The following is a 26058-nucleotide window of genomic DNA, read 5'->3' as shown; positions in this document are numbered from 1 at the left end:
ATAGCTAAATATTTTTTAGATTCAATAATTTTGATTCTGAGTGAAATATTTGCATATATTACAGTATTAGTTTGACTAATTAATTTTTTTTCATCTGCTACCATACTCAATGGGTGAACATAGAATAATAAAGGTAATTTTCCACTATATTTAAAGCCAACTTCCCTTACATTTCACTATGAAAACACTGAAGCTTCTTTCAATGCGATAACTTTATTACATGCATTTTTTCCCCAGAATTACGATTATGGAATCGAAAAAAAATATGTGACCACCTTAGAATTACCCAACACAGGTATTCAGAAGAGATGGTGTTCAATTTAAAAAAAAACTTTTTTTGGATCCACCCTATATCAGTTATATAAAACCTGAAATTATTTATTTTTTTGAATTCTAATTTAACCATCACTTTAAAAACGGTAACTTCCCTTAAATTTCAAACTGAAAACACTAAAGTTTCATGCAATCCAATATCTTTGACTTTTGAAAAGTTTTTACTCAGAATCATCACATTAAATGGGAGCCACTCTGTATCGTAAAATTAAAAACTCAAGCATTGTTTTTATCAAGTTAATTTTAAACATAGCTTAAAACACGCTTCCCTAAGTCTGACTAGCTCTGTAGGTTAATAATAAAATAGCTAAATATTTTTTGGATTCAATAATTTTGATTCTGAGTGAAATATTTGCATATATTACAGTATTAGTTTGGCTAATTAATTTTTTTCATCTGCTACCATACTCAATGGGTGAACATAGAATAACAAGGGTAATTTTCCATTATATTTAAAACACTGAAGCTTCTTTCAATGCGATAACTTAATGACATGCAATTTTTTTGCCCAGAATTACAATAATTGAATCGAAAAATTATCCAACTCGGCTTATTACGCGGATAATACAGAAATATAAATTACTTGATCAAAACGTTTTACGAATAATTTTGAGAGCTTTATCTATTGAATAAAAGTTAACCATCCCCAACCTCAAAGGTGGTATCGCGCTTAGATAGAAGACCCGATATGTTCGCGAATTCCGACAACGACCATAATTTCAAACTATGTTTTTTATATTTTTTATTTCTTTCTTTTATTTTGTTTAATTATATATATTTAAAATTGAAGCTGAAACAAATTTTAAAATGACTTTGGTTTCCCATTAGACATGCTACCCTCCCCACCTCGCCGTCTTGCGCGCGTGCGCTGATTTCCCCTGGGGGGACGCGGTCTGGGGCGCGGATTTCTCGGGGGGGGGGCGCGTTCTGGGGGCGCGTCGCGGTTAATTTAAAAATCAAATGAAAACATAGATTTAAGTGTTTTGCGCGGTTAATTTGAATTTGAAACATGGATTTGAGTGTTTTGACGTCATAGAATATTCGTTGTTAAAGTAACGTAGAATGGAAATATTTTTTAACTTTATTTTAATATCATTGTAGTACTTAAATATGCTTGGCACTTGAACCTATATCACGAGTATTTTTTAAAACGACTATACATCTAAACTCTACTTTTAACGCAACGAAATACAATTCCGATATTCAAATATTTAAAAATACTTAATGAAAAGAGACTTTAACCGTTTTTAAAATTCACAATATATTTATGCCATCCCGATTCTCTTTGAGCTACGGAATAATATTTCTGGGTTTAAACCCCCCTAAATGACGTAATCTAATAAAAATGACGTAATCTATAAAAATGACGTAATTTAAAAATGACTCACTAAAGATGACGTAATCTACACCATGAAACGTAAAGATTACGTAGATGCGTTGTGGTTTTCATAAGCCAGCCGCTATGGGAAAGAGGAAGATGTCTCCGCTTAGGGTACCCAAGAAATGCTGGATATGCGCGGAAATATACCGGTCGGTGAGAGGTTTCAAACAACATTTAATGACTCATTTATCGTGTAATACAATGAAAGAAGATTCGGGTCTGGCGTGTGATTGTGATGCGGGTGAATCTCTCCATTACACGGAGGCCGAGGAAATGTCAGATGATAAAATTATCGATTATCTTAACGAACTTATTGGGGAATGTAAAAAGCGCGGTGCCACAATGGAATCAACCGAGTCAACTACATCTAACCTGCCAGCCGAATTAAAAATGCAGACTGAAAAGGAAATGGCTGCTCTGATTTATTTTCAAGAATATTGTAAAACTAATCAAATTCATAATATTAAAACCGCTGTAAAGAAAATGTGAATAAACGTTTTTATATTGAATACATTGTTATTTTTAAAGGTGACCGTATAAAGTAAATTTTACATTTGGGTAAATTGACACTTCATATTTTTAAAATTCTAAAATACGTTTATAATATTTTTCCAACGTGGGCGAATGAATGGACACAATGAACTATTAATTACGTAATCTAAAAATGACGCGAGCAATGAGAAATAACGAGTCGGATTTATAAGATAATAAAAAATATTTATTTTTACAAAAAAATTTTATAAGATGATATATTACAAAAATTATTTTTCTTTTACGAGTCAAATAAAAATATTATAGTGTGATACAAAAAAAAATTAAAATGGACATCGTATTTGGTTGTCTATTTCAGCGCGGTTCTGGGTAATCCAGTCGGCGAAAAGTAGACTTCGTTCCAAAGAACACGGTTGTCGGGTGTTTAGAGTTTGATGTCTGAATAGACATTTCACTGGCGGGGGCGTATCAAAAGTCGCAGCTCGGGGACAGTCAAAAGTTTCCAAATCGTATATGGCGGTCTCAATATAATCGGCTAAAAATTTACACTTTACGTCTCCTTTTGTAAAAATCATATCAGCACTCGAAACAGCTGATATAAGGCAGGCGGGTAGTTTATAATAGGGGAGATACCCCGCGGTCCAGCAAATACCTTGAAGATTCCTATACACCCAGCCGTTTTGTATTTTAATGGCGTTCGGAAGTTGTTGTTCTGGATAGGGTTGTTCGAAAGTCCAAGCTTGAACGGCGGGAGGGGTCGATACTGTTGATATAGCTAGTTCCTTCACGACAATGTCGGGGGGCTCTCCGACGGAGCGCGAGGCGGATTTTCCTAGTAGAAAGTCAAATTCGACAACGGCCATTCTCGCCATGCCACCGACACGATACTGAGGGTTTAGTTATGAATAAAACGGGGTATAGTCGCGCGACGGGAATTTATACTCCGTTTATGATGACGTAACACTAGCCTTTGAAAAAAAACGCGCGCGGCTAAAGAACAGAAAACTCCACTATATGTATGCATAAATATTTTTTCGTCCCAAAGTTCCCCCCAACCGCCCCCCCCCCCGAGAAATCCGCGCCCCAGACCGCGTCCCCCCAGGGGAAATCAGCGCACGCGCGCAAGACGGCGAGGTGGGGAGGGTAGCATGTCTAATGGGAAACCAAAGTCATTTTAAAATTTGTTTCAGCTTCAATTTTAAATATATATAATTAAACAAAATAAAAGAAAGAAATAAAAAATATAAAAAACATAGTTTGAAATTATGGTCGTTGTCGGAATTCGCGAACATATCGGGTCTTCTATCTAAGCGCGATACCACCTTTGAGGTTGGGGATGGTTAACTTTTATTCAATAGATAAAGCTCTCAAAATTATTCGTAAAACGTTTTGATCAAGTAATTTATATTTCTGTATTATCCGCGTAATAAGCCGAGTTGGATAATTTTTCGATTCAATTATTGTAATTCTGGGCAAAAAAATTGCATGTCATTAAGTTATCGCATTGAAAGAAGCTTCAGTGTTTTCATAGTGAAATGTAAGGGAAGTTGGTTTTAAATATAATGGAAAATTACCCTTGTTATTCTATGTTCACCCATTGAGTATGGTAGCAGATGAAAAAAAATTAATTAGCCAAACTAATACTGTAATATATGCAAATATTTCACTCAGAATCAAAATTATTGAATCCAAAAAATATTTAGCTATTTTATTATTAACCTACAGAGCTAGTCAGACTTAGGGAAGCGTGTTTTAAGATATGTTTAAAATTAACTTGATAAAAACAATGCTTGAGTTTTTAATTTTACGATACAGAGTGGCTCCCATTTAATGTGATGATTCTGAGTGAAAAAAATTCAAAAGTCAAAGTTATTGGATTGCATGAAACATTAGTGTTTTCAGTTTGAAATTTAAGGGAAGTTACCGTTTTTAAAGTGATGGTTAAATTAGAATTCAAAAAAATAAATAATTTCGGGTAATACATATAACGATTTCAACCAATTTTGTTAAAAAAATTGTTAATTATCAGTAATTTTTGTGTTAAATTAATACGACATATAAAAGTAATACAAAGTCCACCTATTGGCCTAGTTTAAAAACCCCGGGTTTGAACTATAGATTGCAAACCTGGCGCCATCTTTGTTCAAACCGGGTAATCCATACAAGGTCAAGGAAAAGCCACCAGTGTTTTTATCAACAAGCCCCCCCCCCTCTTTTCTCGTTTTAAGTCAACACAGAGACGGTATATAAAGCCGTGACGGTTATGATGTAGTTGGTATTAAGTTGGAAGACGAACTCAAACGAGTTAACGGACGGTCGCGCGGGGTTCTGTAGATAAATCAAGGGCTATGAGGTTAACTTTAGAGTCGGCATCGTTTTAATTAAAGTCTCAAGAGAACTAACTAGCGAACGGCCACGCGGGTCCGGTTAAAAGAGAGCCCGGGGTTATGTAGTCTAAAGTTAGTTGAGAGTTAGTGCTGTTATTATATGTGAAGTGTGAAAATATAATTGTAACGTGTCAAGACCAGTGTTGTGTGTTAAGTTCGTAGTCAGAAGTTACCCAAGTGAACTGCTCTTGAAGTAAAACACGTAAGACTGTTTCCATTAACTTTGTAATTGTTAAATACTTCGGTCCGAAGACCAAAAAAAGTGTCGTCGTATATAAAGCTTAAGTTATGTATAATGAGCCGGGCTTAGCTCAAGGGTAAATTATAAAAAGATGTAAAAGATAGTCAGGAATAAAAAGTTAAATTGTATTCTTATGTTAGGTGATGACTGGGTTAAACCCAAGTCACGTATTATATTTTTATCTTTCCAATAATTTTTGATACTAAGGTGTGAGATCTAATGACCAAATAAAGACTTCATTGCACTTAACTTTGACTATGATGAATTTTGCTCAACTCCACAATGCATCAGCACGGTTATCCCGAACAATATAAATTTAGATATAACGGCGGACGAGTGAGTCTCGTTTGATTTATTTGCGCGGGAGTGGCGAATTTAAACGACATTGTTGATCCCTCCTACAAAATCGGCACGATTTTCCCTCAAATTTCGCCCCAAAACTGAAACGTCGTTATATACATCAAATTGGCTCGGTAAGCTCTTGATGCATGCCAAATAAACTTAACTATTCCAATACATCTTTTATCCCAACTCCTATTCTACGTGAGGAAAGGTTTCTTCTCGGTAGATGAATTGGTATAAACGCTGGTTGATAGCTAAAGATCTTTGATACACTGAACTAATTCACCATGTCATTACTGACTCATAAGTTAAAACCCACTGCATACACTACCAGCAAATAAGGATCTATAAATAAACCAAAGCTTAGGATACAACCAAAAGAAATGTATAAGATTCGCTATTATAATTTATTCTTACCTGTAAAATTGCTAATAGTGGCTGGCTTATTTTTCTGTTTCGTAAATCATGATTGCGGTTAGGCCTTGGTTCTGACAAAAATTTGACAAAAACATTTCCTGGAAAGCGATAATGAGCTAGAAACTCAAATTTTAATAATTTTAAAATTCTGACCTACCGTGTTGTATTATTTATCTTATTAAAGTAGGAAAAAGAGATTACTTCTCAATTTATTTCCCGAGCTCTTTGCGTACCACAATCCGCCATTGTTTTAGCGAGCTTTTCGGCGACTAGCGACTGCCCTAGACCTCTCCCCAAAATAAACAGTGCTTATTCCTGTTTATTTTGCGATTCTATAAAAATCCTCTGTACCGCACAGTGTTTCGAAATCGACTTTTTAGTGACCAAACTAAATATCAACTCAATATAATAAATCTATACAGGGTCTTTTTTTTTGCTCGGAAAAGTGTTTTTTTTCAAAAACTATTTATAGTACCGATTTCAAATTTGGAAGGTCAATTCTCTATACCGGGGGACATCAGTTTGAGAAATTTGAACGTTTTCGGTAATGTTTTTCACCAATTTTGAAAAATTATTTTTCGACCACTAGGTGCGAGATAAAAAATTTCTATTATAAAGTTGTAGGCCGTCATCGAAAACCCTTAAAAATTGTTCACTCGACGAAAAACAATTTATTTATCAGTGAAAATTCGAGCTTGAAAAATTTACAAGTTGGTGAAGCCAAATTACGATTGTTTGAAACGATAATTGAAACGGAATTACCTAATCCAGTTGAAACTTTGGTTAAAAAAACGACCGGATTTAAAAAACACGAGGCTATAGGTCAATCCTAAACATGCATTGGGTATTTAAAGGAAAACTTTGGGAGATTATTATCAGTGTTTGATAATATTTCGAACAATGCCTCGTTATTCAGTAGCTGAGCGTACCGAGATAGTTGCCATTTACTATGGAGAAGCAGCGCAAAACCTTAGAAGAGTGACTGAAATCTTCGCAGAAAGACATCCAAATGGAGCACCATCTGTAAATACAGTAAGACGAGCAATTCACGATTTCAATCAATTTGGTAACTTGCAACCTTGGTTTCGCGCATAACCTCGTCACAGTTGCGCTAACGCCGCTGCTGATTTGGGTTGTTCTGCAAATCGTGTGTGGAAAATTCTTCGAAAGAATCGCTATCACCCATACAGAGCTACGCTCCACCAAGGACTAATTGACGGAGACCATCAAAGACGTTATGAATTTAGCAACTGGTTACTAAATGCTGTCCAAGAAGATAGACAATTTTTGCGCCATGTTTTGTTCTCCGACGAAGCGTCATTTTCTAGAGATGGGCCCTTTAATCATCAAAACAGCCATCTTTGGTCTGACATCAACCCACATTGGGGTTTTGAATATCATCACCAGGTTCAATTTGAACGGGTCAATGTTTGGGTTGGACTTGTTGGAAACCGTTTGATTGGTCCCTTTTTCCTGCCGACGAACCTCAACGGCCAAAGGTATTTACATTTTCTACAGAACGAACTGAGTGACGCAATCGACGACCTTCCATTGGCTGAAAGACGTCAGTTGTGGTTTCAGCAAGATGGCGCCCCTCCGCATTTTTCCCGGCAAGTAACTGAGCACCTCAACAACGAGTTTCCTGAAAGGTGGATAGGGAGAAATGGTCCAGTGCATTGGCCAGCAAGGTCACCTGACCTAACACCGCTGGATTATTTTCTCTGGGGATTCGTTAAAGCAAAGGTATACGCCACGCCCATTGAAACTAGGGAGGAACTCATTAGACGAATAATCAGTGCTTGCCGAGACGTCACACCAGAAATGGTAGAGAAAGCGTTTGAGAACTTAATTGTCCGCGCACAAACCTGTGTTGCAGCCAATGGTGATATTATTGAAAATGTTTTGTAAAAATTTATGTGAATAAAATATCTGCATTTAAAAACCAAACGTGTACATTTTTTCAAGTGTGAAAACTCTACTACGTTTGTATTAGACTTGTTCCCTTTTCAATTATCGTTTCAAACAATCGTAATTTGGCTTCACCAACTTGTAAATTTTTCAAGCTCGAATTTTCACTGATAAATAAGTTGTTTTTCGTCGAGTGAACAATTTTTAAGGGTTTTCGATGACGGCCTACAACTTTATAATAGAAATTTTTTATCTCGCACCTAGTGGTCGAAAAATAATTTTTCAAAATTGGTGAAAAACATTACCGAAAACGCTCAAATTTCTCAAACTGATGTCCCCCGGTATAGAGAATTGACCTTCCAAATTTGAAATCGGTACTATAAATAGTTTTTGAAAAAAAACATTTTCCGAGCAAAAAAAAGACCCTGTATATATTTTCAATGATGTTTTAAGTTGTATCCGAAAATATAAATTATATTTCACTATCTGCCACCAGAGGGCCAAACGTTCCCTACATGGAATTTCACAGAATTTCTTTTTGCAAAGCGTGTATCAAATTATGTTATACATAAATTTAAAATTTGGTAAAATTTGGTTGAACAGATCTTCTGTATAATGCAATCAAAGGGCCTAGCTTATTCTAATATTAGTAGGATTTTGTCGTGTCAAATAGTTTCGAACTAGCTAGGGGTTTCTCCTTCGTAGTAGGTTTTATATAACGAAAAGACAAACAAGATGTTCAGAGACACCATGAATTAGCTATATATCTTAAAAACTTTGAGGTGATTGGTGCTCGAGTTTTTTGTAAGTTAACATTCGGGAACGGTTCTACAAGACAGTGATGAAATATTTTGCAACAACTTTTGGATAAAAAGCCTTTAGAAAAAGCCGTATTTTGGTCAAAATTGGCCCTTTGATTGCATTTTACAGAAGATCTGTTCAACCAAATTTTAAATTTATGTATAACATAATTTGATACACGCTTTGCAAAAAGAAATTCTGTGAAATTCCATGTAGGGAACGTTTGGCCCTCTGGTTGCCGGTAGCGAAATATAATTTATATTTTCGGATACAACTTAAATTAACAATTTAAAATATATGCACATTTATTATATTGAGTTGATTTTTAATTTTGACACTAAAAAGTCGATTTCGAAACACTGTGCACCGGGCCCTTAGGCCCTTTCGACGAATTTTTTCCAAACTTTCATTCGCGACTCTAACGTGACATCGCCGAAGATATACCTAGCACTTCACCTTAATAATGGGTCATTGAGTATTATAACGACTATTCCGTGTTTGGTTAGAATTTCAAAAAAAATCGTGCTGAAAGTAAGAATTGTATTTTCAAAGTTATATACCAGCCCGCGGGATAAATTCACGAGATTTTACTTTACCGTTGTCGTTACAATCGAAATTTTTTTGGTTTTTGGTTCGGGATTGCCCAACTATTTTGTTGTGAGAGTGAGATTAACAAGTTGGCAAGTCAAAATATACCTCTCCTCGGAAGAATTGTCCCTAGTGGTATAAATTTCTCGAGATAACCCGTAAAGATATCTCCGCAATTTAGAGTTATTTTTAAAAAATGTTATCCCAGTTCTATCCCGCCCGGTATAAAATTTTAATTATAATTAAAATAATTGAGACGAAACGACCAATTTTAAGTTATTCAGAATATCATAAGTTAAGTAGTTACAACAGTGAGTTAGACGTACTATAACAATGCACAATTGAATTAAATCCTTTTTACAGAACAAGTTTATCAGTTATATATAATACGAAGCAAATTTTAATGAAAGAAATATCTACAGAGGGTATTATAACGACCGTTCGCTTTTTGGTTTATAATTTTGACGGAATCGAGCCGATTTTAATTAAACGAGAGTTTATCGATAAATTTACTGCAATAATTTCCCGTCACCGTTATATCGAAAATTTATTTGATTCGGGATTGCCAGAACTGTAATGTTGTGGCCGAGTGATTAGAAAATAAAATGGCAACCAGAATTATGCAAAATTATAAATGTTTATTTTTATTCAGAACAGTCTATGGAACGTTATAGATTTAACTTTCATCAATGACACAACAATATATATCACTTCTACGTAATTGTACAGAACTGGTACTCAAGTGTCTAAGACTAGATTTGTCTTAGTTCATCGTGATTGAAAAATAAACCAAAACACACTTACACTTAAGTAAATATCATAAATTATACCGAGTAATTTTAACTAAATTCAAACTACCTAACTATAAACTGTCTTAATTAACAGCTGAGAGCTGTTCGCTACTAATTACTTCCAATCTACTTAATTACCCTCACAGGTTGAATTGATAATTTCAAGGGTATAATTAGGTTATTCAAATTCAAAAAATAATAACAATCAATTTTATCTTACATCTGACTTGAGTTAGTTCACAATTACTTTAACACTTTCAGTCTTAAACACGCACTGTTCATACACTGAAGTCCATTCACTCACGTTCCAAACGCGAAACACAATTTAACTCTTTTCTTGACTGAAGACCGAACATACTAATTACAACCGCAAAGTTCGTCATAACGTTTGACCGACACCAGGACCCCGTCCTGTATTAGTTCGTCTGACAGCCAAGAACTAAGAAAGAATAGATCTTCTATATTGACGGCAACGGCCTTATATACCTTTATTTTATGTTTGTTTTTTACCCGCCGAGATTTGACTAAAATTCGAAAAATTGAAGAGATTATATTTTTTACCCGGTTTTATTGATAGTTCTCCAGACGGTGGCGCTATATTATTACTTTGATTTAATTTCCGCGGGATTTTAGAATAATTATCCTTTTTCTAAGCGTTATTAAAAGGTAACAATGAACTACTTTGTGTTTTAACGAAATTTTGTTAATATTTTAACAAATTTAAAACAAAACCAAAAAAAGTTCAATAAACAATATATACAGATATTGTATTAACCCACAACCTTCATAACGCAAACACAACACACTCCACACTCACAAAATTCACAACAAACTTAACACCCACAACCATCACAACATGAAATCAACATTCACAACCTACACATATCCATTACAATAACGAAATATCCAATCAAACTGAGTTAAAACTGGCGCGATGATGAGCGTTGACGAAAAAAGAGCAACCAAACCCAACCCAACCGCAAAGCAATCCGTTAACGCTCACCGTCACATGGTGGTATTGCCAACCCTTCGAGAAACTGTGAACGCAGTGAGCCAAGAAACTGCGTACGCAGTGATTACCCTTTGCCCCGAAAATGCGAACGCGTTCGCAGGCCTGAAAGACAGACAGACAGACAGACACGGTGATTGTATGACCCCTCCTAGGGGACTTTGTCCCCTCGGAGAGGTAAAAATAGCAAAAGTGCAAACTCTTTAATTTATTCCGTACTTTTGACATGAAATTCTTATATCTTAACTCGGGTTCTTTTCAAGGTAAGTAAAAAAAATTCATGCCTTACCTACCTTAGCGAAACGGTTTATGCCCACTAGCGCAGTTCCCATTTGCGCGGTTTCTCAAAAGCGTGTTGTCCCAATAGCGTGGTTTCCCGAAAGCGTGGGGCCTCATGTGGTTTTCCACCGCCACAGTTTCCCATTACAAAACAAAATCAAAAAAATTTCAAGTTTAATATATTACAAACGTTTATCAGCATACTAAAAAATACAAAATATTTGTTTAAATAATTTTTATATATAGAAATATGATTTTCGTAAGCCCTATCTCAACAAATGGGTTGAAACCACCTAACATATCCTACAGTGCGCGCCCGGCTAACCTAACCTAACCTTAGTCATTCCATATTCAAAGTTATATACACTGAAATTTGGATAATTAATCGAAATTATCGAAATATATTTTTGAACTTACTTTCCCCAACGGAGATTCGAAATCGGATTTCCTAAACAGCACGTGGACGCTTTACATCGAGACCATGGATCGTTGGAATCTCCTTTAAATTTCTTTTGGTTTATTTTCATTAATTTTTATATACATATACGTAATAATCGAAACCGCGCTATTGGGAAACCGCGCTATTGGGAAACCGCGCTATTGGGACACCGCGCTATTGGGACACCGCGCTATTGGGACACCGCGCTATTGGGACACCGCGCTATTGGGACACCGCGCTATTGGGACACCGCGCTATTGGGACACTGCGCTATTGGGACACTGCGCTAATAGGCAGATACCAGCGAAACTACTAATGACTACATTGTTAAGTTATTTAAAACCCTAAAAGTCTTACTTTTTCAAGGTAATTGTATTATAAAAGTTTGTCATCTTCCAGTTTCCTTGCTTTCATGTACCACACACACACTCACTCACTCAGTCCATATCAATTAGTTCTTTCGTTCATAAACACCTAAGTTCAAAACACGCCACAGTCCAACCACTCGCGTTCCTAATGCAAAACAGACGCACGATACTAAATTAATTACCTTTCCCGACTTAAGACCAAACTTTCTGCTACTCCAGGACCCCGTCCTCCAACTGTTCGTCTTGCACGTCGGGAAACCGGAATAATACTGAGCTTTAAAACCGGGTATACGCTCGGTATTTGTAGCTCTTTATGGGGTTCTTTTTTAATATAGAATTCTGATTAACAAACACAAACCAAAAATAAAAAACAATGTCTAGCGTGATAAGAGCGACCTTTAAACCTATGTGACCGTACGTTTTACTTTTAAGCCACCAGATGCCGTGCGTATTCAGCTTTCCTTAGGTTACGCGGGAAGTTAAAAAAAATCAAAGTGTGGAAAACTATTTAATTTGTTAACCAAACAGTCCAATAATCGATAGAGTATATCTTAGAAATCGGGTCTAACTTGACATCACCGAAGGAATACCTAGCGCTTCGCCTTAATACTAGGGCATTGGGTATATTTTAGAAATCGGGTGTAACGTGACTGTAGAAATTGATTTTAGAAAGCATTCATTTATTTCATTTTTATTGTAACTTTAAAATCTGTAAGGGAAAAATATTCCCGTTAAAGTAAAAATATGTTCCCATCCCTTTAAAGCCCCCAATTTTATGTTTGTTTTTCGCTCGGACCACTCCCAGCTCGGGCCCACAGTTCAGAATATCGGGGTGTTAAAATTGCTAGTGTAGTGAAAGGCAGGAAGCCTCGATCTACTGGGTCTGGGAGGTTTCTTTTTTGTTAGATAGAGAGAGAAAACGTTTTTTAGCCAGTAGAACGAGAGAAGCAAGCAAGAGTGTAACATTCAAATTATTTGTATCGTCTTTTTCCTTAAAATAAAGTGTTATGTTTATGTGTTTTAACTAATATCGACTAACGCACTTTAGACTATAAGCCCAGAGAAAACAGCGTTAAGAACAAAAGTTCGCAGAGAAAATAACAGAGTAAATTAGTGTTCAAAACATTAAAGTGAGATCGCCGAAGGAATACCTAGCGCTTCGCCTTAATACTAGGTCATTGAGTATATTTTAGAAATCAGGACTCTAACGTGACATCGCCGAAGGTAATTTCTCTTTGTAAAACCCGTGGACGTTGCGCTTTGTTCGTGTCTCAACTATAATCTTTGTGCTTTTGCTAAATTTGTGTTTTTGCTTAGTCAGTGAGGGTACCAAAGGCGGGGCGGCGAACCGGGGAAAGACACAGGTGGCACGGGACGTAGAGAAACCGGGACTGCCTTTCGCTTAGTTACTGGTGATGGTTCGACTAGCCTATAGGTTTCCTATTTTTCTAGTTAGAGATATAGCAAGGTGCCAGCGACGTCTCCCCTCCCGCTTCCCACGCTTCCACGGAATAGAGGGAAACCGTGCTGAGGTGGTTCGGCAGAGGGGAATCGGGGCTCAGGGACGAGGTATTTGTTTCTGTTCGTCATGAGGGGGGAGCAAATCTGCCATTGGATACATTGGATTTACATGGGTACAATGTGGTTTGCGACGTGAGAGAAAGGCGACTTTTTGTTATTTTTGCGGGGGAATAGGTGGGTTTGTGACGAGAGAAAAAGTAGAGTTTTTGGTTATTTTTGCGTGGGAAAAGGGGGCCACGGTAATTCTGCCACGGGGAAAAGGGAAGGGGTGCCTTACTGGGGGGTTTGGAAGAGAGAGAGAGAGAAAGATGAGTTTTTGGTTATTTTTGCAGAGGAATAGGTGGGTTTGCGACGAGAGAGAAAGGAGAGTTTTTGGCAGTTTTTGAGGGGGAAAAGGGTACGTCGGTAATTCTGGCATGCGGAAAAGTGGGAGGGGTGCCTTACTGGGGGGTTTGGAAGAGAGAGAAAGGCGAGTTTTTGGTTGTTTTTGCGTGGGGAAAGGGTACTTCGGTAATTCTGGCATACGGAAAAGTGGGAGGGGTGCCTTACTGGGGGGTTTGGAAGAGAGAGAAAGGTGAGTTTTTGAGTGATTTTTGTGTGGAACAGGGGGGTTTGCGACGAAAGAACAAGGCGAGTTTTTGGTTATTTTTGCGTGGGAAGAGGGGGTTACAATAATTCTGGCAAGGAGAAAAAGGGAGGGGTGCCTTCCTGGGGGATTTGGAAGATAAAGATGAGTTTTTGAGTAATTTTTGTGGGGAAAAGTACTACGGCTATTATGGCATGGGAAAAAGTGGGAGGGGTGCCTTACTGGTGGGTTTGGGACTAGACATAAAGGCGAGTTTTTAAGAAATTTTGAGAGAGAAGGCGAGTTTTTAAGTTATTTTTGCGATGGAAAAAGGGAACCACGGTGATTCTGGCATGGGGAAAAGGGGCGAGGGGTGCCTTACTAGGGGGTTTGGAAACATTGTATTTGCCGCCCGTAGAGTGGGCCTTCAGCTAGTAAAGTACTAAAAAGCTTCAACCCGTGACGTGGATAAAATTATTTTATACTTGCATTTTTTTATTGTTTTATTTTATGGGAACACCTATCAGTTTTAATATTAAACGATGCTTTCAAATACCCAAATATAAAGTTAAAGTAAACAAATCAAGTTATTTCCCTTCAAAATTTTTGTAACATAATCAAAAATGGGGGTGGCATGGTTTTTAACTTTTCGGCTTTTTAGAATTTAATTTCGAAAGTCGGTGTGTTTGTTAGGCCTAGTTTTACAATTTTTATTTAACAGTATTATCAGCGTTGTAACTTTTTTGCAGGCGTATTGGTGCCATATTTTAATCCGGTGGTGTTAAGCTGCCTCGGGAACAATGTGAGAAACCAATTTGGAAATTTGAACCAAAGAAATTTTATTTGATCGAAGTATAATTTAATCAGATATTTTTGATCAGACATTGATCCGAATTTTATCAAATCTTATTTGATCATATGTCTTTTGATCAGACATTGATCCGAATTTTAGCAAATCTTAATTGATCAAATGTCTTTTGATCAGAATATGATCAAATATTACTTGATCAGAATATAATGCAATTGTACTTGAAAAAATCAGAATTGGATAAATTTGTATAAGATAAAATTCTGTTTGATCAGAATTGGCTAAATTTGTATATGATAAAATTCTGTTTGATCAGAACGTTAACTTACTTTCTCAAATAAAATTGTATTAAATTTAATTTGTTGAAATTACATTTGATAAGAATTTGCGAATCTTTTACTTGCCGAAATGACAAATTATAATTTTATTAGTGTTTACTTTTATTGTTATAAAAATTTAATAGCAATATATTGCTTTTGAAAATGGTTGATTGAATTAAATCTAACTTTGATTAAAACAAGTGTCATTTGATCGAAATAATAATAAATGTAATATTTTAATCGAACTTTGATTTTAAATTGATAAATACTTGCATTAACTTTTGAAAAAAATATGTTATACAATTTTTATAGAATAATATTTGATAGGTCCAATTTTTATATACCTATTTGATCAAAGTTTAATAAACCATTTTCGTTAAGTGCGCTTCTTGCGAAACATGACTCCTCCATTTTCTCCCGGTTGAGTGCTTGACGAATTTAATGCTTCAGAGGATGGTGTTTCCGTAGACATGGTTTTCTCGACAATAAATTGTGGCAGCCGAAAGGCCGTGGTCGAAATATTTCGAAATAAATAGTGAAGAATATTTTACTATAGTGGAGACATGAACAAGCCGAGAATAAACATAAGAACTTTATTTAAACCATGAGTTAAAATTCCAAAATATAACTATAACTTAGTTCGAGCGGCGTAAGATCTTCTATCGAATCTTAAAACGTACTAATCTGATGAATAATATTTAGTTTAAGCTAACCTCGATTTTATCTACAAAAAACCGGATTTCAATCACTTATCTAACATCAAAGTCTACTTGAGTAACGAAAGTTCAAATTATTAAGGTTTAATAACAACATAATAAAAAACCAAATTTATTACCAAGAACCAGTTTAGAAAATTAACAACATTCCACAACATACTCCCACCTCGTCAAGTTCTAAGTTACATAGGCGTTGTACGGGTCTCTTCAGAGCTGAAGTTGATGTACGGACCAGACAGGATCTAACTTCCTCGTCCCTTCCTGCATATACTTCATCAATTTTACCGATCTTCCAAAGATGGCGCGGCAGTTTATCCTCTCCAATTAACACGACATCCCGGGTTTTAGCGACGGTGAAGCTTTTAGCTGGAGAATATACTCCTTGGTCCATTTATTTCAAAATTGACTTAACAATTTGTCTCGGTAAATCCATCGTTTAACCAGAGAGTTTCTATTAATGACTTGTAACTCCGGGTCTAAGACCTTTGGTTTTTGCGGTAAAGAATTTGCTCTCAAACCAATCAGAAAATTTGACGGTGACAAGGGGATAGGATCATCTTTATTATCAATTAGGTAGGTAATTCGCCTTGAGTTTACAAGAGCCTCGATTTCGATTAACGTAGTCTCCATCTCTTCATATCCCAGCAAGGTCAGGTGATGATTTCCTGGTAATAATATAGGATGACGCATTGCGTAGCAAAGGGTTCCTTTCTGAAGTCTTCCTCCCACCCGTACGACTTGGTTATCATCCAGGAAAGGGTCGAGACTTTTTAACTTGGAGTCGGACTCAATAGGCTCTTTATTTTCCAATTTATGTAATTCTCCCTGAAATGCGATCTTCTTCGCAATCTTAACCCAGTAGATCTGAGCCTTATCCAACTCTTCTGGGGTAAGTTTGTCTTTTATTCGAGCGTTCTTGTTTTTCGAGTTGTGAACATATCTTTGTATCCAAGCCGTAACTCTCAATGCTTGCTTTAGATGGCTGTACTTGGTTATGTCCAAGACCGGTTGTATGGAAACTTGAACTTGTTTGCTGTACAAGTATTGAACGTAGTTCTTCCTCGGTTGTTTTCGGTTGCACTTTAAGGTCAACCTTCGGGGGCCAGTTAGTCCACTTGTCTATAGGTTCAAGTAAAAACTGTGGTCCCTTCCACCATTGGTTACTACTGACTAAACAGGATATAGTGACACCTCTCGTTAATAAACCCGCCGAATTCGCTTTTCCCGTCACGTGATGCCATTTCTCTGGATCTGTAAGCGACTGAATTGCAGCCACCCTATTCGCAAAAAAAAAGGTTTCCAAGTCCTAGCTGTACTTCGGATCCAATAATAGGCGTCCATAGAATCCGTCCAATAGTGGACATTGATTTTCTTTCCTTGAAAGTCTCGTACGATGAACTCCATAAGACGTGCACCAACTAGGGCACCCATTAACTCCAAGCGAGGTAGAGAAAGCCTCTTTAAGGGGGCAACCATGTTCTTTGAGGCGATGAAGTTAGTGTCTATCGAATTTTCTTGGTAAACGGTTCGGATATACACCACCGCTCCATACGCCTTCTCACTTGCATCACAAAAGCAATGCAGCTCCATAGACGACCTTTCCTCTCTCGAACCTTTGAAATAGAATCTTGGTATTGATATTTCATTCATTCTACCGAGCTCTTGACACCAGCGTTCCCACACTGATAACAATTCATTTGAAACCTCTTCATCCCATTTAACACCATTTTCCCACAGCTCTTGTAGTAGACATTTCATTCTTACGGTTAACGGCGATAAAAACCCAACCGGGTCAAATATTCGAGAGGCCCCTTGTAGAAAGTATCGTTTAGTTTTCCCAAAAGTTGTCGAAATGAATTGCTACAGTGACGTAATGTCAATTCGTAGTTCGTCCGAATCCGTTGCCCATACCACTCCGAGGACCTTCAGCAAAGTTGACTCCGACGACTCGTCGGAATGAGTTTCCGTCACCTCGACCTCTCAGACTTCCAAAATTCTCGTAGCTCCATACAGTTCGTTTTCTATTTACGTAAGGGCATCTTAGCCGTATCAAATATATGTTTAACCCATCGGCACGATTCTTTGGCATCCTCGACCTCATGACTCCCAGCTATTAAGTCGTCCACGTATAAACTATCACTAATCAGTCGAACGAGTTGGGGATATTCGTCCTTGAATTTCGATAAATGGTGTCTGATAGTTGCAGCCAGCAAGAACGGGCTGGACGTAACTGCAAAAAACACCCTGGTCATTCTCAAAGTTTGGAATCTCAACGGCTGCTCCAAATCGCCCTCCACCCAAAGGAACCTGGTTACGTTGTGATCTTCCAGCGACAAGCCCACTTGCAAAAATGCCTTCTCAATATCCGACATAAAGGCAACAGTATATTTACGGAAACGCAACAATATCGAAAGTAAATTAGAGTTGAGATTAGGTCCTTGGTGTAGACAATCATTCAGTGACGGTCTTCCTTTCTCGTGGGACGAGGCGTCAAAGACAATCCAAAGCTTTGTTGACGTTCGGTTTTCTCTTATTACCTCCCGATGGGGTAGGTAAAAGATAGCTTGACCAGCTTTAGAATTTTCGTCGACTCTCTCCACGATCCCTTGAGTTAAATAATCTTCTACGACCTTTGAATACTGTATATACAGTTCCGAATCGGTTTGGAACTTTTTTAGCAGATTTCCAAACCTTCTTTCTGCGACGTGATAGTTGTCCGATAATAGATCTTGGCTAAGTTTCCACGGCAAACGGACTTCGTATCTTCCGTTCTTAAACGTGACAGCTGACTCAAACGACTCTAGGACCGCTTGATCCCTTTGGCTAGTGTCTTGACGCTTGACTACTCCCATTGACTCCAACTCCCAAAACTTCTTCATCTGCTTCGATAACGAAATTTCTTCCCCTTCATCTTCGTGGCTGACCATAGCGACAAGAGTTGGGAGACCAGTAACGCCAGCATTAAGGTAGATATCGATGAGGGTCCGTGAATAGTCCAACCGAATATGGTTTCAACCGCAGCAAGATTGTCCGATAATCGTTCAATGTTAAATCTGACAATCTTCCAGTAGGAGTGTCTAACGTCTTTGGCACTTTTCAATGTAGAGGTACACGTGGGGGTCGGCAACGAAAATCCCCGCTTCCTCCCCCCTGTGTGTCACTTCCGGCAGGTGGCGACATTGTGGGCGTGGCCAAGGGTTTCAGGTTACTCCCGCCAGGTGGCGCGTATACTTCGCGCTAATTGGCTGGCGCGGTGACCACGTGGTAACTACGCGGCGCGGTGACCACGCGGTTACTACGCGCGTGTACTGCGCGCTAATTGGTTGGGGCGAAATTATTCAAAATGGCGCTGATTGGTTGGTGTTTTGGCGCGAAATTGTTCAAAATGGGGTCAGTACTTCTTTAAAGGAATTCCCAGGCTCGCTATACTCGGTCCCCGTTTTCATTGAGGTGGTGACAGGTTTGATTGATTACGAGCAGGTGTAGAAATAACTTAGCGGCGCAAATACCTTTAGTGACAATACCGAGAGAATCACCTATTAATTATGTCATCGAATTAAATTGAGGTCGCGCATTCGCTGGAAAAATGGCCGCGTTAGTGAACAATCCTTTCGCAAAGTCATGATAGAAACCGGTTCATTCCGCTTTCGTTAAGTAATTAATCATTTTGACAAATTGAATACACCTGTTAATAGAACTGTCACGCGATTATTTTGTTCCTCCCCCCTTGCCAGTATATAAGAAATCGCGCAACGGTCAAATTCGCAGAAGCGACGAACACCGCCCTCACTCTCCCCGACGACTCAAGAAGATCAGCAAGGTGGTAATTATGTTTTTGAAATTGTTTTAAGCGAGATTAGTTTTTAATCTTTATATGTCTTAGGCAGCCCGAGACGACACTAAGCTCGATTATGACACTCCCCCAACAGCACCAGTGAAGTTGCCCGAAGTATACGCTAGAAAATCAAAAGTCGGCGAAGTAATTAAAAAAATTAAACCTCGACAATTATTCGCTGGGAAAGGGGCTAAACAAGACCAAGAAAAATTAACAAAGAATACCACTTGGCACGATATTGTATTAGAATTCTCCGAGCTCGGAGATTTGGGCATTAAAATAACGACCTTTGACCAAAAAATATATATAGATATAAGGCGTTACGCCACGCACGTAGCATACAGTCGTCCGCAACCGACTAAACAGGGTGTATGCGTTAAAATAGAATCAGGACGTCAAGGACCAAGACGCCGTTTACCTACTTGAGGGCAATAAATTAGAAATTCGCCATAGCCAGGCCACCGGTCACACTTGCTTGACCAAAAATTCTTGTTCCTCATTTGTAAAATCGCTGACCTTATACAGAAGAAGAGACATTCACGACGTCCTGCGGTTATTTAAGGAAGTGACTCAACGCTACAACGAAATTCGTAAATTACAATGACTCAAGAAGCCCCTCTCGATTTAAGCACCAGGTTTCGACCTGAGAACTATTATTCGATTACTAAAATTATCTCTCGGACTTCCAAAAAATACAAATGTAAAACTTTAGAACTCAAGTGCGAGTTCAAAAACTTGGACGATCTCAACCACGCGCCAATAGAAACCCAATTAAACGAAATTTTCCAATCCTTATTAAACGAAATTAGCGATGAAAATCAGGGTTATAGTCATATCAGAATAGCGGTTAGTTCGGACGAACTCGAAGAGCCCATTAATTTCCAATTTATGAGTCTAAACGAGTTGACAGCCGATAGAATTTTAAGCGGTATCGAGCAGGTAGCCCAGTCCCATAAGAAGCCACCCTAAAATTCGACCTAATTCTTCTGCAAGACACCAATATGAGTGGTATTCGAAAAAGTATTCGAACAGGACTATTGAGTGCTTAGAAAATTACATTGAACAGGGCAATACCTTTATCCCGATTCGCAATTCTGATAATCTGTGCTTTGCCAGGGCGGTAGCGGAAGGACAATGCCTCGCTGACTACCAAGAATTAAAAAATAAAGGCCAATCCAAAAATTTTAATATGCATGATCTAAAGTACATTCGTAATGTCAACTATCCAAAACAAAAAAGCGGCCTTAGCGTTACACAGATTATCAAAAGTTCCCCCAGGTCCTGTTGAAATAAAAGACATTCCTAAATTCCAAAATGTCTTGCCAGATTATCAAATTATCCTACTTGATTCCGATTCCAATTTTGACCCCATTTATTTAGGCCACTTTCAACCCAAAAAAATCTTTCTCCTTAAATTAGGAAACCACGTCCACGTAGTGAGGTCTTACGCAGCCATGTTCGGGGGAATAGGGTACTGCCCATTTTGTTTGAAAGTTTTTGGGAATGTGAAAGAAAAAAAACAGCACAATTGCGAGGGCCCCGTCAGCTGTAAGCGGTGTCTCGACACGAATGTTTCCCATACCGAAGCTAGTCAACGATGCGCCAGCTGCTTTAGATATTTTGCGGGGAATACGTGCTTCCAAAAGCATATAGAATTAGGGACGTGCGACAAACTCAAACGTTGCCTGACTTGCGGGAAAGAGTTTGAAGGGGAGCACGTATGCGATTTGAAATGTCATTACTGTATAATTGAGCACCCGAAAAATGCGTGTTTTGTTCAACCTATCACGTTACCGGAAAATTCCACCAGAATCCTTTACTTTGATTTTGAAACTTTAGTCGACAATGACGAGATTAAACCCGTTCTGCTAATTACCGCCATGCAAGACAGTCCGTATTCTGAAACGTACGATTACCGTACCTTTACCGGCTTTAATTGCGTCGAGACGTTTTTAGATTACTTATTGGAGAGTCAGGTCGTTGCAAAAAAGGGTAAGACCAAATATTCAAAGGTCGAACCACTTTTTAAAAACATTACGTGCATTTCGCATTTTGGGTCTGGATTTGACAGTTTACTCGTATTAAAAGGCGTTCTGACCCGGTCAATAATCCCCGAAGTTATCTTTAAAGGCTGCAAACTTCTCGCGATGTTTCTTTCCAAATACAATATAAGATTTAAAGATAGCTTTTCTTATTTTCCAGCCCCTCTCAGAAGCTTCTCCAAAACCTTTAATTTAAGCGAAAGCAAGGGATTTTTCCCGTATTCTTTCTTAAAAAAAGACACCTTAGACTATATCGGCGTCGTACCGGAAAAATCCTTTTTCGAAGTAGATAAATTCACCCCCGACCAATTGGCAAATTTCGAAACTTGGTACGACGCCCAAAAATTTACCGTTTTTGATTTAAAAGAAGTGTTGACAAAGTACGCCATTGATGACGTCAAGCTATTACAAAGGGGTTTTGACCGGTTCAGAAATCTTTTTAGAGAAAAGGTCAATTTCGACATTTTGGCGGGAAAAAGCGTGACTCTACCGGGAGCTTTAACAGATTTATTTTTGAGCCGGTATCTGAAACCAAATACCATAGCTATTATCCCGCCAGCAGGGTACAGGGGTAAGCATTCCGTTAAAGCTCTCAGATGGGCGGCTTACTTGGAGCAAAAAATGCACGTAAAGTTTCAAACGGCGCGATCTTTGGAGGGAGAAAAGTATTTATCTCCCTACCACCCCGACATTTAAAGCGCTGACCCTTTAATAATTGGGGAATTTTTCGGGTGTTTCTGGCACGGGTGTCCCAATCACACTGACCATAATGGGTACAATTACGAACTTAAAGAATCTAATATCAATAATTACTCTCGACAAAATCGAGTTTTATCGTCAAAATTACCCCAACGCGCGTTTAATTACCATATGGGAATGTGAATGGGACACCTTTTTAAAAGAAAACCCCGAAATAAATTCTTTTTTCGACTAACTGGCTTTCTCCGATCCGATCAATTCGCGAAGCGCTCTGAGGGGCGGGCGCGTTGAAAACTTTTTACTGTATATAGAATCCACCCCCGAGAGGCCTATTAAATTTTACGAGTTTAACAACATGTACCCCTCCGTTTCAATGTCCAAAAATTACCGCTACCCCAAAGGGCTCCCCGAAATCTTAACTAGCAACTTTAATTACGAACCCGATTTCTATTTCGGGCTGATCAAAGCGACTCTTGTCCCACCCCAAGATCTATATCTCCCCGTCTTGGGCTCCCTGATTGGCGATAAATTAATGTTCACGCTAAGCAGAACGTGCGCCCTCTATAATCTAGCCGACTATCGTCATACCGAGGCGGAACGCGCGATTACGGATACGTACACTACCCCCGAGTTTTATTTATCCCTTCAATATAATTATAAAGTTTTACAAATTCAAGAAGTGCAGCATTATCGCAAAACTTTCGACTCCGAATCCCCCCTATTTGACGATTACGTCAGAGATTTTTATAAAATGAAAACCCAATACGCTGGTTTTCCTAAAAACCTTGACTCCTTAGAAGAAAAACAAAAATATTTAAACGACTTTTGGGAACAGGACGGGATAAAAATAGGCCTAGAAGAGGTTAGCTCTAACCCCGCTCTCAAAGCGCTTGGCAAGCTTTCCCTTAACCAGCTTTGGGGGCGTCACCTAATTCAATTACGTCAAAATAATAGTTTTTTTTATAAATTCCTACGCCGACTTGGTAAAAATTTTAACTGATAAAACGAAAGAGCTGACCGATTTAAAACTCCTAGAAAACGGAATGGCTCTCGTGACGACCAAAGATCACGAAGACCACGTCCCGGCTTATCGTAAAGTTTCCCCAACTGTGGGCATTTTCGTCACCTCGTATGGGCGTATTAAATTATATAATCTTATGGCTAAAATAGCGCCTAATTTGGCCTATGGCGATATGGACAGTTGTATTCTGATACACGATAAGAAATTAGATTTAACTTTATCAAGCAGCTTGGGCGGACTTATGGATGAATATCCTAATGACCCCATTAAAGCTTTTACCACGATAGCCCCCAAGGGTTACTCTATCTTGTTCGAATCGGGCAAAATTTTAACCTAGATAAAAGGAGTCACTCTTACTAAAAAAAATTAGACCATCTTAAACTTTGACACGATAAAGCAGTTGGCGCTCGAGAACCGCGAATTAAAATACCGAGTCGAGATTCCCTTTAACGTGAAAAGACAAAAAACCGGGCACTTGTATCTCAGACAAGCCGAAAAACTCGTGGGATTTACGTCGACGAAACGTATATTTTTCAAAGACGGTACTTCTATTCCCTACGGAAATTCATGTCTCTCACTCGCCTAAAATTTCAAACCCCCTGTACCTTTCTTTTGGCTGGCCCCAGTAAGTCGGGAAAAAGTCACTGGACGTTTAATCTCCTGAAAAATAAAAATTTTATGTTCGACAATCCACCCCAAAAAATTTTATATTGCTACAATATTTGGAACGATCAATTTGACGAATTAAAAACCCTCGCCCCCGAAATTGAATTCCATAAAGGGCTTTTTAGCGAAAAACCCGAAGATTTGTTTGACAAAAGACAAAACAACCTCTTGGTGCTAGACGACCTTTCCAGCGAGTGCTTAGACAACGCGCTGGTATCCGAACTTTTTCGCGTGTGTTCGCATCACCTGAATCTGAGTATTGTATTCTTATGCCAGAACGTCTTTGGTCAGGGCAGATTTTCTCGCGACATTTCGCTTAACGCCTCATTTATAGTCCTGTTCCGAAGCCCCCGTGATCCATCACAAATAAAACATTTAAGTCGTCAGATTTTTCCACATAACCCTAATTTTCTGAGCAACGTTTATAATTACGTAACGTCGTATAAGCCCTATTCTAACGTGGTTGTTTTCCTACAACAAAAAACTCCCGAATTTCTAAAAGTTAGAACGCAATGCCTCATGGAAGAAGGACCGATGCTAGAATTTACCGAAAATTAGCTTTTTGTATTATGTATTTATCATTTTTGGTAGAGGAATATGTACATTATTGTAATAATCAGAATATATAACAAAGTGTTTATTCGAATTTTACGTCATTCTGTAAAATGCCTTTGCCCAGGTCAATTATAGAAAGCCGCCTGTATCTAACTTTATTGAAAAAGGCTTCCCCAAATCAAAGACGATTTTTACTGAAGAACGCCACGCGAGATCAGATTGGCTCAATCGCGAATATCTGTCATAATATTTGCCGCGGAGCTTTACCCGTTGGCGAGAATAAACGACGGCAATTAAAACGATATAAAAAATCTATTAGAAAACTAGGTCAAAGAGATCTCAGTGATCGTTATCGACGAAGAATTCTAGTCTCGCAAACGGGCGGTTTTTGGGGAGCGATTCTCGATTCGCTCATCCCGCCAATCTTGGGTCTTATAATTAATCCGGCGCGATGAAGAAATTTGTCTTGCTACCCGCTGATAGCTATTTATCCGATACCGAAAAATTGCTAAATTTAATACAAGAACACATGAATAGTATTCTTAACAAATCCGTTGGAGACGGTAGTGAAGAAGAAAAACTACGAGAATATCTGGCAATGTTGGCGCGGCATATCAGAATTAAAGACTACGACGGCGCTCCAGCCGTTCAAATAAAACCGCCCCCTTTACCTCCTTCTTCGAGTACAGTCTGTTAAAAAAGTCTTCGACAAAGGGAGTTTTTGCATTTTTCTTAAATTTTCTCGAAACGTGTAAACGATAGACAAATTACACCATAAACAATTTTTAATATTTTTTTGTTTCCTTTCACGTGGAGTTGTTGGTTTTTTCAGAGCGACAATAGTTTCGGCGGTAACGCCAGATGTCGTTTTTAACAACTTTTTTAAAAATGCCGTTACGCCCCTGAAACTGGCATTTTCGGATTCAGGGTGGTCGATTCATATTTAGAAAGTGTCACTGTCATTACTCTACCACCAACGGTTGAGGAGCTATAGCCGGTTGCAATTTTCGATACCATTTGGGAAAACCTAAAAGACGTCAAATATCACTTGTGGCATTCCCCGGTAACAGTTCTCTACACCTTTTTTCATTGCTTCCATTATCGTCTCTTTTCCTATACAATATTAAATGTTGTTGAAATGCTCTGCGTTATCGAGGGAATGCCACAAGTGATATTGGACGTCTTTTAGGTTTTCCCAAATGGAATCGAAAATTGCAAACGGCTATAGCTCCTCAACCGTTGGTGGTAGAGCAATGACAGTGACACTTTCTAAATATGAATCGACCACCCTGAATCCGAAAATGCCAGTTTCAGGGGCGTAACGGCATTATTAAAAAAGTTATCAAAAACGACATCTGGCGTTACCGCCGAAACTATTGTCGCTCTGAAAAAACCGACAACTCCACGTGAAAAGAAACAAAAAAATATTAAAAATTGTTTCTGGTGTAATTTGTCTATCGTTTACACGTTTCGAGAAAATTTAAGAAAAATGCAAAAACTCCCTTTGTCGAAGACTTTTTTAACAGACTGTACG

General features: G+C 38.2%; 3 protein-coding genes across 6 annotated transcripts; 1 reads left to right on the top strand and 2 right to left on the bottom strand.

Annotated features, from left to right (window-relative positions):
- Positions 1 to 16102: 16102 nt before the first annotated feature.
- LOC149963350 (uncharacterized) lies at positions 16103 to 17464 on the bottom strand. The gene is made up of 3 exons (XM_090166361.1): positions 17023 to 17464; positions 16878 to 16957; positions 16103 to 16825 (listed from the first exon to the last, which is right to left on the bottom strand). The coding sequence occupies exons 1-3, from the start codon at positions 17462 to 17464 to the stop codon at positions 16103 to 16105; spliced, it is 1245 nt and encodes a 414-aa protein (XP_090022487.1).
- Positions 17465 to 17727: 263 nt separating this feature from the next.
- Positions 17728 to 18633, bottom strand: LOC149963349 (uncharacterized). The gene has a single exon (XM_090166346.1). The coding sequence runs from the start codon at positions 18631 to 18633 to the stop codon at positions 17728 to 17730; it is 906 nt and encodes a 301-aa protein (XP_090022472.1).
- An 844-nt stretch (positions 18634 to 19477) lies between these two features.
- LOC149963348 (uncharacterized) lies at positions 19478 to 25742 on the top strand. Of its 4 annotated transcripts, none has more exons than XM_090180464.1 (2): positions 19478 to 19526; positions 19594 to 25742. In XM_090180464.1, the coding sequence occupies exon 2, from the start codon at positions 20756 to 20758 to the stop codon at positions 22277 to 22279; it is 1524 nt and encodes a 507-aa protein (XP_090036590.1). In that variant the 5' UTR covers positions 19478 to 19526; positions 19594 to 20755; the 3' UTR covers positions 22280 to 25742. The 4 variants fall into 4 exon arrangements, with proteins under 4 accessions (XP_090036590.1, XP_090036589.1, XP_090036588.1 ...); XM_090180463.1 differs by having other exon boundaries at positions 19479 to 19526; positions 19590 to 25742; XM_090180462.1 differs by having other exon boundaries at positions 19481 to 19529; positions 19590 to 25742.
- The last annotated feature ends 316 nt before the right edge of the window (positions 25743 to 26058 follow it).

This window comes from Leiobunum rupestre, chromosome 1 (assembly GCF_980474605.1).
Source record: "Leiobunum rupestre chromosome 1, qqLeiRupe1.1.hap1, whole genome shotgun sequence".
Taxonomy (NCBI): domain Eukaryota; kingdom Metazoa; phylum Arthropoda; class Arachnida; order Opiliones; family Sclerosomatidae; genus Leiobunum; species Leiobunum rupestre.
Note: the sequence above shows the minus strand (reverse complement) of the source record. Positions and strands in the feature narration are given on the sequence as shown.

What these genes read in the sequence shown, in the direction of transcription:
- LOC149963350 (XM_090166361.1), bottom strand. Translation starts at nt 17,464, where the DNA reads ATGAAATGTCTACTACAAGAGCTGTGGGAAAATGGTGTTAAATGGGAT. An exon ending in CGCCTATTATTGGATCCGAA is followed by an intron (nt 16,958 to 17,022) that starts GTACAGCTAGGA and finishes AGTCGCTTACAG; the next exon opens with ATCCAGAGAAATGGCATCAC. An exon ending in GTGTCACTATATCCTGTTTA is followed by an intron (nt 16,826 to 16,877) that starts GTCAGTAGTAAC and finishes TTGAACCTATAG; the next exon opens with ACAAGTGGACTAACTGGCCC.
- LOC149963349 (XM_090166346.1), bottom strand. Translation starts at nt 18,633, where the DNA reads ATGGTCAGCCACGAAGATGAAGGGGAAGAAATTTCGTTATCGAAGCAG.
- LOC149963348 (XM_090180464.1), top strand. Translation starts at nt 20,756, where the DNA reads ATGTCAACTATCCAAAACAAAAAAGCGGCCTTAGCGTTACACAGATTA.